At 48.0% G+C, this 13,041-nt stretch overlaps 1 protein-coding gene across 4 annotated transcripts in view; it reads left to right on the top strand.

Moving 5' to 3' along the window:
* PHACTR1 (phosphatase and actin regulator 1) overlaps positions 1-9,221 on the top strand; it is a 329,151-nt gene extending 319,930 nt beyond the window's left edge. For all 4 annotated transcript variants that reach the window (XM_054698439.1, XM_037519209.2, XM_054698438.1 and 1 more), the window contains 3 exons: positions 1,571-1,711; positions 4,079-4,155; positions 4,993-9,221. In XM_054698439.1, the coding sequence (XP_054554414.1) occupies positions 1,571-1,711; positions 4,079-4,155; positions 4,993-5,008 (234 nt within the window). In that variant the 3' untranslated portion in view covers positions 5,009-9,221. The remainder of the gene's footprint in view (positions 1-1,570; positions 1,712-4,078; positions 4,156-4,992) is intronic.
* The last annotated feature ends 3,820 nt before the right edge of the window (positions 9,222-13,041 follow it).

Here is a 13,041-nt window from a genome sequence, read left to right as displayed (position 1 = left end):
ACCCCAGGGTAAACCTTGCTAGTAACTGAGACATACAAACTACAGATTTTTGAGTGGGAGTTCTTATTTATCTGGGGTAAATATAGCATATATTAAATTGGGGGATATAGGTTAATAATAGTGCAAAAGCGCCCCCTACTCACATTTTGATGAATATACTTTGAAGTCATGGTGGCTGCCATTTTTGCTCAAGCAACCCCAGCCATGGAGCCTGGGAGACCTGCATTGTCCTATAATAGGATAACTAGGAAAAGCATGTCCTGGGAAGAGCAGGACCATCTCTGGTCACGCTGGAGCCATTTTGAGAGGAAACTACATGCAGTTGAGGCCAGGGGACCAGTGCCACAATCCTCTAAACCTCAGATCCCCAGATCTTTCCCCCATTGGCCAAGAGGGACCTCAGGCTGCCTGCCTTACCCTGTGCAGAGCCTAGCAGTACCCACCACACCCAAAAGATTTAATACCAGCCAGGTTGTCATCTGACCATGTTCTTCCATTATAGGCCAGGTGGTAGCAAGTTGGAGCATTCTGGCACCAGCCAAAGGTGTATGGCAGCTCTATGATAGAGGATCTAAACAGCCAGGGTGGTTTGGATTCACTTGTATATATTTGTGTTGTAGACCTTTGTGGTAAGAGTCTGTCTAACTGCATTTACTATTAATGGAATTAAATGCAGTATATATCTAGGGCTGACAGGAAAATTTGCTTTTAAATAATATCAGTTAAATATGAATTGACAGCATCTTAAAGAGAGAGCAACTGTGTTGCTCCAGAAGAAATAAACCTATTGATGGGCAGAAATAATTGAAACATCAGTCTTATGTTGTCAAAATACAAAGGAAGGGTGCTAGTGGGAACCCCCAGGAGAAGGTTAGGTAAATAGGAGTCTTCTTTTGCTTATTTCATTCTTCACTACAGACCCATCCAAAGGGCCTGTCCTGAGTCATCCTAGCATATGCTCAACCTAGTTCTGCATTTGTGGACTGACCTTTTCATTTGAACTTCTTGGGGAGCAGGGTCCCCTGACCTCGTAAATCCATGTATTCCCATTCCTGCATACTCCAGAGTTTGTGTACTAGTTTGCATTTACCACTTCTTGTGTTTCTAAAATGCACACACATGTTCACAACATATATAAGTATTGCCAACCCATTTTGCAGAGAGCATTAAATCTGACACATGGATATGGATTCACACATCCAAAATAAGGTGAAATCATTATATAAGTTTCCTGTCACCTGATGGGTAGGACAAATGTGGGAAAATACACAACAAATACCCACACCCACCCAGAGATACAGCTGCTAGTAGAGACCAGGCATTGCAATATTGTTAAGAAAGACAGCCTGGCTCTCTCATCAGCCCAGGGGTGACTTGAGGGTGATCAGTGTTCACTGTCTTAGAGTCCTGGAAGAGTCGCAGGTCCAGTAGTCAGGAACCCTGGGCTCCTTCCCAGCCCTACCCCTCGCTCTGGGTGTGATATGCCTCTGGACCTCATTCCATAACTATAAATCTATGGGTGGACCAAGTGACCTCTGGTTGACTGGGTCCATCACTCTCCTCCCTACAGCTCAGCCAGAGACCCACGGTGGAAGAACTTCGAGAAAGGAAGATCCTTATCCGCTTCAGCGACTATGTGGAGGTGGCCGATGCTCAGGACTATGACCGCAGGGCTGACAAGCCGTGGACCCGCCTCACCGCTGCCGACAAAGTGAGCAGAGGGCTGAGAAGGGGGCAGCCATCCTTGGGCTGTTTTGGCCTGTATGGACTTTCTCTTGTGACTCGGGAGCTGGTACTAAGACCAGCGGCCAGGCCGTGCTGCAGTCTCACTAGTGGGGTGCCATGTGCCCCTGAGCAGCCTCCCCAACACCTTTCCACAAGTCTCCAGATAATCCTCAGAAAGGTCACTGAAGTCATCCTTCACTACTGCAGAGAAGGCACAAGACAGACACAGTTTTTGCCTGTTTTTCAAAAGGAAGAATGGCAGCCAGGGGTGACTATGCCCAGAAAAACAGAATAGCTCTCTTCAGGCACCTGCGGGTTAGGGCTCCAGGTGCCATGCCTACCACAGACCCTCTGGGTAAAGGCCTTGTCCTTGATACCGAGGAGGGATCTGCAAAGCCAAAGCAAACAAAATCATTGTTTGTGGATCTTGTAATCCTGATGGGATAAATAGGACACAAATCACAGAGACTGCAAATCACAGCTCCTTACACTGAACCCACATTGATTTGGAAAGAGTAACAATAATCTGAAGTTGCATTTGCTTTATAAGAAATGCAATGATACAAATGATAAAAAAAAAAAATTTGTATCCATCCTTTGGACCATGTATCTAAATGAACTTCTACTTAATAATCTTTTATGATTCCAGTCTAGTCTCCATGAGGACCTGGAGGAATAATTGCCATTTTTTAAAAAAATCTAAAATAATGACTATGTCCAATGTGCAAGTGCCAATGGGGAGACCCTGGGACCTACCAGGGATCTTTGCCCCATCCCTCCCCAGAGCCGGTGGCTTCCTATATTTGATCCAGGAGAAGGTCATGGACAGCCCAGACTTTGCTTGTATCCAGGAGTGGTGAACAGGAGGGTAGAATGGACTGATGTGACCAGAGTGGCTAGAGCTCCCAGAAATGCCTCCACATGTTGGGGTGACCCTGCCGATCCTAAATGAACATCTCCACCCTCTTCAACATAGCACCCCTCTTTTCTCCATGTAGGAATTGGTGGCGAGCGACCCCCCTACACAAGACAGCAAAGACCCACCCAGTGCCCCAGGCAGCTGTTTCCTCTAAACTCAACCAAGAAAGGAGCCTGGCCCTTGTTCTTTTTTTTTTTTTTTCTGGCATATTTTTATTTTATTATTTTTTTAATTTTATATATATTTTTACATCATTCTTCATTTTTATACAATGTATGCTTTCTCATCTCAGTTATAGTCCTGTGAAATTCCCACCACCCATTCACCCGTGAGCCAGAAAGAAAAAGAAAAACACTGGCCCAGCTCTTTTGTGATCACAATTTCACTGCCATTGCTGGTTTCTAATCATCAGCAAATGCGGAGTGAGAGCACAAGCTGTCTCTACCAGCACTCCTGGGTTCTGAGCAGCGTGGGGCAGGGGGCATACCCAGTTCCTCAAAAGCTGCTGGGACAGAACAGGAAGCAGCCCCCTCCCCGCCCACGCTGATAACCAGGCATTTAAACCCCAGTGCACTTTCCTTCCTTGGGGGAGGGGAGGGGCTCTGGTCCTGCCTATAAACCTTTCCTCAGACTCAGCGCCTTGATATGCCATCAAAGCAAATATTTATAAAAAGGACTGTGCAAAAGGGCACATGTTTAAATTTTCAGCCTCTGAGGATGAAAGGAGGTTGTCTGGAAACCCTAATACTCTTTGGTGTCAACCCCTCCTTACCTCTCTTTGTAATCTCATTACACAGCCCATCCCCAAATGCGCCCCCCAGGCAGCCCCATCTGTGGGCAATGCTGGAGGAGTGAGGTTATTGGGATCTCAGAGTATTTGCAGTTATCCAAAGCATATACCATACCATTGATCACTGAGTCGTTATAGTTGCAAAAGAGTGAAGACTTTATAAATCAAAGGAAAGCAGCGAGGTGGCCATCACCTATTCCCTTAATTTGATTGGGGAATATGCTCCACCTCTCTGGAAGTATCCGTTCTGAGGCATCACTGTCCATGATGAGCTTAGACTGTTGACCTGAGTGAGATGAGAGGTTGGCTTTTAAATGCTAGCTTGGGACCACAGGCGTGTCCGGCAGGTGCCCCTGGCCACCTGTGCTCAGAGGGAACAGCTCTGAGGGGATACAGGCAAGAAGATCTGGGAAGTATCCCAAATAGAATTATTTGCAATTTAGATAATTTAGATCTAAGAGAAAGGGGGACTCTTAGTAGGCGCTAAAGGATATATCTCAACTGATTGCTTTTTCTTCCAGTGAAAGAATTCATTACCTGTGTGATTTTGTTGAAGAAAATATATATTGTTAGATATTAAACAAAATGTCGACTCCTTTCTTTCTTCCTCCTTTTTAATATTCATGAGCTTCTTTCCTTTTCAGGCTGCCATTCGAAAGGAACTCAATGAATTTAAAAGCACTGAAATGGAAGTTCATGAATTGAGTAGACATTTAACAAGGTTAGTATTGACTTTTTATTTTCCCTTCTCCCCCCCACTGAAGTTGTGCTATTTGCAAACTATCTGCAAACTATCAGGATCACAAACAAGTAGTGTGGTGGGAGCAAAACCAACTTGAAGTTTGTTCTACTATGGCCACTAAAATTTGGGGAAGGAACTTTACTGACCCACTGGGTTTGCACGCCCTTCTGCAGACTAGTTTTTAATTCAAGCTAAAGATCTGAAAAGTGCCCAAACACCAGTGACCACAAAGTAGTTTTCCATGAAAACTAAAGCTGAAGACAAAATTTATAGACAGCCAGCAGAGGCCAAACCTAGGGAAAATCCCAATCCACTTGGGATCTGCCACATGGATTCACGCCTAAGATTCCATATGGCTCTCACTGGCTGTCCAGTGTGATGGTAATTGGGGACAGTGAAGCAGGGAGAGCCTTAAGGGCCACCTGACTTATTCATGACAGAGCCTTTGATCCATCCTAAATTTGTCCTCTGCTCTGGTGGGCATTTAGGAAAGAGAACAGTTAAGGATCTAGTGCCTGGCCTCAGACATGCGGCTAGGTTCTCCATGGAGCTGCCGAGGCCAGGCTGAGACATGGGTCCCTAGAGCTGTCTAGTGAGGCCCAGGAAGGAGCTCAGGGCTCAGCTACTCCCAAAGCAAAGGTAGAGCTGCTGGGGCTCAAGTACTTGACGTTATTTTGAGAACTTCAGCCTCTGGTGAGAGATGGAAGCCTCCCTGTCGCTGCCAGAAATAGGGAATCTGAAGACAGAAGGTTTGGATTGTTGAATTCTGCACTTATGGCAGTGCCTTGATCTTGATTTAATTATTTGTTTTCCTAGGTTTCACCGACCTTAACAGTCAAATTCCTCCTGAGTGCTATGCTGTCTTCAAAACATAAATTTCTAAGAACCATAAGTGCTGGTATTTATTCACTTCCCCATTACGATTTAAATCTTTGGAACTGCCTTTTTTTTTTTTTTAAAGAAGAAGAGAAATTAAAGGAAACACAATCAGGATTCTATTTTCGAAAATGTAATGGTTACTACTCAGTGGACAGAGCTGCTGGCAACACCACTGATAATGAATCGTGTCCCACCGAGCAGGACTGAGGCACCAGCCGCGCTTCCCTGAAGACTCCGGCACTCGGGGCGTCCTAGGCCTTGCAGGCCAGGCCCGCAGTCACCACATGCATTTAGACTCCAGTGAACTTCTTGAAAGCATCTGTCACCAGAGTCCAAAGAAAGCAGAGGTGGTGGGTTTGGCCCAGGGATGACCATGCAAAAGTCTGGTTGGCCTTTTAGATTTGGCCAAACACTCTGGCTCCAGACTTGTCATCTGGTTTGGGGGCCCCTGAGGAGGAGGCAGCAGAGAGGGAACACTGTTCTCAGTTGCCCTGACCTTTCTCTCCCTTCTCTGTGTTGTAAACAGAAGGGAAGGGCCTTTTCTGGGGAGTCTGGTGTTGGCTGTTGGTCCTGAGAGTATGTTTGCTCCAGGCTCTGTGGCACTGAGCACCATCCTGTCCCCTCAATCCAAGATGAGCTGCCTTTTGGGAAGCTCTGGTTTAGAAGGGGAACGTTGTCATCTGCTCAGTTCAAATTTATTACCCTATCCATGTTAAAAAAAAAAAAAAAAAGCCAAATGTCACCAACTGCAAAGGTCCTCTTTGGTATTTGAATTCATGCATTTGAGTGTAAGGACCTCCTGAGGTGGAAAGCAGGGTGACAGCTCTGTTAGGCTAATGCTCGCTTTCTCCCCCTGCCCCAGGACCAGGGACGGTTTGGCCTGGAGGTAAATGACCTCTGAGTATAGCAGGCCAGAGACCATCCCTGTCAGACTGGCTTCCCGGTCACTGAGGCTCTGGCACCCCAGATCTGCTGGGCTGGCCTCCTCATCTCCTTTCTTTGCACTGAGGAGTTACTCTGAATAGCCCGAATTCGGCCTGTGCCAGAATGGGCACACGCCCACCAGTCCTGCCTGTGCTCGACCTCACCAGGCCTGTTTATCCACAGGGATCCTTCCTCTCCCTCTTGATGCTGTGAGGGTGACTGGAGATGTCTCTGTAACTGTCCTACTCACTTGGGGCCACAGGAAAACAGTGCTCGGTTGATATACGGCTCTCCCTACGAGGCCCACTGCCACCACTTCTGCTTTCCTTCCTGACAGAGTTCACAGGCCCTCAGTCACCAGGCTCTGCCTGAACTTCTGGAGTGGTCCCATAGTTAGCACCATTGCTCCCCACCACACATGCCCAGGATTTAGAGATGCCAACTTGGCCTTCACAAAAAGAGAGTTAACAGTCCCCACCTGAACCATGTGGGAAGCAAGTCACTCTTGGGATGCACACCATCCGTGAGGCCGTTTAATTTTCTGTGGGCATTCACGCTCCTGTGGCCAGCATCACCCAGGAGCTGTGTGTATCTGAGGGGAAGCTCAGGGCAGTCCCGGCCATGCCCAGCAGCCACTGCAAAGCTGCCCTATGCTTTCCTCATACCACCTGGAGCGAGCATGCCCTGCCCGGCCCCAGGAGGACACCATCACCAGTTCCTTTTTACTTTGAATGTTGAATCTGCATAGTTACTGCCGTGAGTAGAGGTTTTGTTCAGGGAAAATGTGGTCGGGACTTTAGTGTGGCTGTAAACACTTACTTCCCGAAAGGCTTACTGACGTTTGAATGTGCAAATGGTATGACGAAAGATTAGGCTTCTTTCGTTTGACATCTTGATGGTGGCCACGTGTTCCAGGCCATGGTGCCTGCCTAGCCAGGAGTGGAGTCTTAACTTCCTCCAGCTTGCAGCTGGGCTTCGGGCAGCTTGCAGTATCCTGGCCCAAGAGCCAGCCTTTAAGGAAACACATTCCATTGCCTGGCTACTTCCACAAAGGCCAGTGGCTCTCTGCAGACCTTGGTTCTGGGCCTTTCAGATTCCCTGGGAACTTGACACCCAACTCAGCTTCCCTGCAGCCAGTCAGCCAGCAGCCCAGGTTTTCTGCCCCAAGTGCCCTATTGTTTCAGCCCACTTCATGCATGGAAGAAATTGAACAGTTTCCACCTGTCTTCCTGCAGGGCACCCTTCTCCAGAAGCCACTTGCATAGAGTTAGAGGTGCAACTCCTAGCCACCAGAAGCTCACCCACCCTCAAGATGGGCTCTTTCAAGCCCATTTTTCTTGGCTCAGCTGACACAGTGGCCCTAGGGTGGACCCTCTGCTGTCTCTTCCCCTTCTTGAAATGCTGAAGTTTTGATAGAAATCAATCCAAATTTCTTTTTTGGCCACATTGTTATAACAACTGAAAAATGTGACTTTCCAAGGTGACAATTTGACATTAATTAGGAAAAAAAAAATAACAAAGAGATGGGCCGGGTGCATTATAATGTGTCCCTTTTCTGCAGTTTTCAAGAAAAGGCTTATTTGTGGGTATAAATTTCCAATTGAACCTTCTTTCATTTGAATTAGCATGAAAGGAAAAGTGTGAAATTTCTCAAATTGAAATGTTTCCCTCTTGAAATTAGACATCGCCCCAACCTCCCCTCTCAGATGGTGGAAGGAAGAGACTGCCGCTGGCCTACCTGCTATCTGGACTTGCTGATCTACCCCTCTCCAAAGGCCCTCAAAGCCTTGTAAAACCTTTACAACGTTAGCCTTTATGTCAGATTAGAGAAACCAAACGTGACAGTAGATGTGATGAAAACCTCTGAGTTTATTTTTCTCCTGCTTCTGAACGTGTATTTATATTTGCAGAATGAAAATCGTGACGTGTGCTTCGATGACTGGAATTTCAGGCTCTCCCTGTGCACAGCTAGTGGGTGAAGGTCACCTTAAATGACTTTTTCTTCCCATTTGTCTGTTGATTCCCCACACCGGTTGCTTTTCCCAGTTGCTTCCCGGGTGTCTGTACATAGTTTGTGTTTGTATAGGAGCGCTCTCGTGTTCTAACTTAACAAATGATGGCTGTATGAGGAAGACAATGTACATAGACTACAAAGTAAACTGAATCTCTATGGCCTAGGTTTTGTACATACAGAAACTGCATGGTATTTAAATTATTGTTTGTCTCTGATGATGTATGCAGTTTCTTTAAAAACAAACCAAAAAAAAAAAATCACTTCCTCGACTCCTGTGTGTTTTGTCAACCACAGGAACCACCAAAAACAGTCTGGCTAAGGAGGAGGGTTGGAGGGAAAGGGGTAGGTCAGCTTGTCAGCAAAACAGTAAGCGTTAAGGAGCTACAGGAGACCTTCTTGTATCTGGCAGCATTTGGGGAAGGAAGGCAGAGCTGTTACACACAAGTTCACTTTCTAGATGACTTTTGTATGTGAGTACTTTTTTTCTTCCTAACATTTTAATTAATATGTATTGCCCAACCTACTGTCCTTTGAATAATCTGGAATAATGAATATAAATGGTTAAATCACCCGGTCATCCAGTTACTATCCAATTTGAGACAGCCTGAGGTGGGGGCTCGAGGGGATCTTTGGGGTGGCACTGCCTCTAAGCTAGAACCCCAGACTACCTTGCTTCATGAATATTTTGGTCTGTCTCCTTCCTTAAGAATCCTGGACATTTTTCCTGTGAAACAAAAAACTTTATTGCTTAACTTTCTGGTCCTGACTTGTCTTTGGGGGAGAAGCAAGAGAGGACTACAGTGCTTGCTGACTGCATTTCAGGACGGTGAAGTAACTGGTTCTGCTCCCTCACACCATCCCAGGAATCATCTGGGAGCCTTGATAAAGTGCAGTAGATCTCGGTTGGACCTGAGATATTGGTCCAGGAATCACACTTCTAAGTAGCAAGGGCTTCAGGTAACAAAGGGAGCTGCTTTTCCTTTGCCTGGGAATCTGCAGCCTCAGAAAGTCGAAGTAACCACATGCACTGCTTATTATTTCTTGCCAAGCAACAACAAAGCCTCATTGGCTCAGTATCCTTCTGCATCGCATCAGGGTCTGTGGCAAGGTCTCACCTCCGCAGTCCCAGGGACACCGGAGCTGGAGTGGCCACAGCGAAAGGGCACTGGTTTACCAAAAGGCTTTCAAGTCTCAGGCTGTTTTTCTTTCATTCTGACCCTTGCACCTCCAGAAACCTATGACCTTAGAAAGGCTGCTCTGCAGAGCTTGACTGCCATTATCTATGGGAGGAAAAGGGCAGGGAGAGCCACTTTGGTGTTATCACCCCTCCCTCCCCACCCCAGTCCCCACAGGTTCTGCCATGCAAGAGGGTTGGAAACACCATCCTCCTAAGAGGAAGCCCTTCCCCAAGTGAACGAGGGTTTGATGACACATTCTGCACAGTCAAAGGCTGCCGAGTACACACACCTTGGGCAGTTCTTGCCAAGATATTGTTCTTGGCCTCTATATTCTAATCTGGAAAGTGGGGACATGGAATTAGATATCCTCTAATGTCTTCAGGACATCCTCATTCTCTGATTGGGTATATCTGAATTTTCTAAACACTGCGGTTAGGTCCTGGGGGTAGGGCCTCAGCTACAAGCTTGTGTGGTTCTCGATGGCGGCAGATGAGAATGCAGGTCAGAAGCCCACATGTGGGGAGCAGGAACCAGTCTTTATCACAGCAACAGGAGACCCACAGGTAGCAACAGCATAATCTGTTCCAGCTGGCCTGGCGGGAGCAGCCCGACCCAATGTCTCGGCGTCAGTAGCCCCATACCAGCTCTGGTGGAGGCAGGCTCCTTGGGCAGCTGGGGATCCCTTAACCCCCTGGGTTCCCCTGGAGTCCCTCAGGCTGGCAGCAGCAGTAGCAGCAAAGGCAGCAATAGCAGCAGCAGTGGCAGTAGTGGTAGCAGCAGTAGCAACAGCAGCGGCATCCAGCAGCGGCAGCCCCCAGGGCTTCGACCACAGCAGTGGCCCTGTGAGTGGCCCGTGAGAAGTCAGTGAGAGGCTCCCCTAGAGGAACCCCATTAATTTTTATAAACAAAGCTGGCACAGGGCAAGTTTAGGCCTAGTTGACATAAGTATGTTTCCCACATGTGAGCTATACATGAAGGTTACATACTATTTATCTTTCCCCATACATGCAGACTATGTCTCAAGGCTACATATTATCTACTAGGCTACCTGTGATGGCAGGTTAAGGCGAAAAACAGTCAGAAAACTGTTTTCCCGTGGGCTCTATACTGGGGAAGAGCAAGCTTTAGTGTTTCTGGAATGTCTCAGGGAGAAGGTTCAGATCCCTCCAGACCACCTGCAAGTCTGACATGTGCTACCTGTACCCTCCTGACAGGGATGGGCCCCTGGGGAGCTTGTTGGCACTGGGACCTGCCCTCTCCCGAGATGTGAGGGATTGCCCCAAGCTGCTGTCAACGAGATTACTCTGTGTCCCCCGACCCCTGCTCTTCTGGACAAAGTACCCAGTGGGCCTTGAGCAGAGATACTGAAGACCATCTCTTGTCCTCTGCAGCACCCAAGGCTAGCACAGTAAACAATCCCATCAAGCTCTCCATGGCACCTAAGCATGCCCCTGGCTCAGAAGACTCCATATCCACAACATTGCTCAGCTTGGCTCTGAGTTCCTGACCTGGATTTCCAAATGTCACAAAGCAGCAGCATAGTGTGGGTATTAAGAGCTCTGGCACTGAGCCCAGATGCCCTGTACTCAAACCTGCTCCTACTTTTACTAGCTGTGTAACTTTGGGCAAGTTACTTAAATCTCACTGTACCTCACCTTCCTCATCTGTAAAATGGGACTAATTGCACCTACTTTACAAGACTCTTGTGAGAAAGTAGCACAGATATAAAGTGCTTCTGACAGTGTCCGCCATAGTCAAGCTTCACACAATGTTGGCTCTGATGCTTAGCACACGCATCATACAGAGCACACTCAGGATGTTCCAGGCTTGTTTTCTTATTTTCAAACCCTCTGCCCCAATCTTGCTCCTCCTCTCTTGTTTTTTCAGTGAATGACATTACTTCTTTCCACTTCCATCAGATGATGAACACCTGCCAGTTAGTGTTCTAGAAGAAGCTATTTCACTGTTCTTTCATTAAGGTCTCTCCTCCTACCTGGGTGATTACAGTCATGGTCTCCTCTGCCCAATCTTCTGCCAGAGTCATCCACCCAGAGACCTACTCTTGCCATTCTCCTGCCCCATGTCAGAGGCCCTCACTGTCCCAACTGTAAGACTCCAATCTGCAGGGCGCCAGTCTTATGGCCAATGGGGCCCACCCCCTGCTTAGAGGTCCCAGAGCAGACCTGTGGCGTGCACATGACCCCGAAGCCCTGCAGGCAGCTGCTGATGTGGCCATGCCTCGGGGACAGCCAGGGCAAACATGGGGTTTTGGACACTGAGCACCTAAGCTTCCCTGGCCAGACAGAACTCTACTGAGGAGCCAGAGTCCTGCATGCAAAGAACACAGACAGGATGAACAAGTTTGTTCCCCTATGGTGCCTGATATGTGGCGCCCCTAACTTCTAATTCCAGTCGTGTAGGGCCTTCACTCTCGTTGATGCCACCACTCGTGGCTCCCAGATATGCAACTCTCATACTGCTCCGCTCAGTCCAGCATTTTTATTCCCCACGTGTCTATGGCTTCCAAACTCTGGACTGTTTTTTTCTAAAGCATTGCTCTTAACTCCCTGCTAGACCAATCCCTGCAACACTTGGGCTTTCTTGAGTTCGTACTCTCTCAGCTTCCACCCAACGTTCCCAGTTGCCCATCTTAAGTGATAACACCATCTTCTGACAACAAGAACTACAGGGCAGGACAGATCACCCCACCTACACATGGGGAGAAGCAGTTTCCTTAACCCAGCATCCCCTGGTCCTGTCCTTGCACTGCGACCTGTGGGCAGGCTGTCTCTCACCCTGGGGACCACTCACAACCAAGACAGCCAGCCAATATTTGTAACTCCCTGGAGAGAAATTAGTGTTGAACAAGGCGTTGGCAAGACATGGGTCCCACCAAGAGGCGTGGTAAAGGCCAGGAGAGAAGAGCCCAGCACCAGCAAGGAAGACGCAGCTGACATGTGGGCAGAGGCCAGTCCCTTACCTAAGTGCTATTTTGGTAAAAAGGGGTTCTGCTCTTTACGTACCATCTATCAAAAAAAGTTCTCTTTATTTCAAAAGTAGAATCTAAATGATTCTTCCAGGTTGTGACAAGCAGCTTTAATGCTTGTCCCCGATTTCTCTTGTCCTCCACAACAGAGACTCGTGATCTCTGGATCTCAGCCTCAGTGTCCCCTTCATGGCAATATCAGAGCGAGACACATCTGGCATGCTCCTTAATTACCATCCTGGAGGGGAACGGCTGTTGCCGACACATTATCTGATAGGTATGTCGGGGTCCATGGGAGGCTGCATCTTTACAGGGCCTGTGATTTCAGAGCCCCCAAGTGGAAGAGGGCCAACCAGTCTTCATTTACACAGGTTAAAATACTTTTCCCTGCAGTCAGTTTATTACCTCAGAAGCCCCCCTACCCCCACCCCACAACATGCCATGGGCAGAATCAGGGTAAAGAGTGGTTCCTGAATCCCAATACCTGCCCATCTGGGCAGCAAGGTGTGAGATCTCTTCTGGGGCTTCCTGCCTCACCACCTGAGCCTCCCAAGAGGCAACCGCAAAGTGCTGGCTCTACGAGGCCCTGTGGTCAAAATAGCGTGTCATCTGGCAAGAGGCTAGCCTGTCCATACCCTGTGCTGCCCAGCTGCCGGGGTGGCAGGGGAACTTTTCCAAGCCAACCTTAAAATGCTTACTGTCACCTCCATCAACCCAGCCTCACCCCATTGCTCAACACTCATCCTGCCTTGGCAACAAGAAGCCCCTGTTGCAATTTAACTATGTGTTGGGTTTTCCTTGATTCTGTCTCAATGACTGGGTTACGCCAGCCCGGAAGCTGGCGGACAAACGCCTGCGTTGTCCCATGTTTCTTTCTTCCTAGA

The sequence above is a fragment of the Talpa occidentalis genome, unplaced genomic scaffold (assembly GCF_014898055.3).
Source record: "Talpa occidentalis isolate TD23 unplaced genomic scaffold, MPIMG_talOcc4v2.1 talOcc4.2, whole genome shotgun sequence".
In the NCBI taxonomy this organism is placed as follows: Eukaryota; Metazoa; Chordata; class Mammalia; order Eulipotyphla; family Talpidae; genus Talpa; species Talpa occidentalis.
This window is presented reverse-complemented; position numbering and strand designations above follow the sequence as displayed.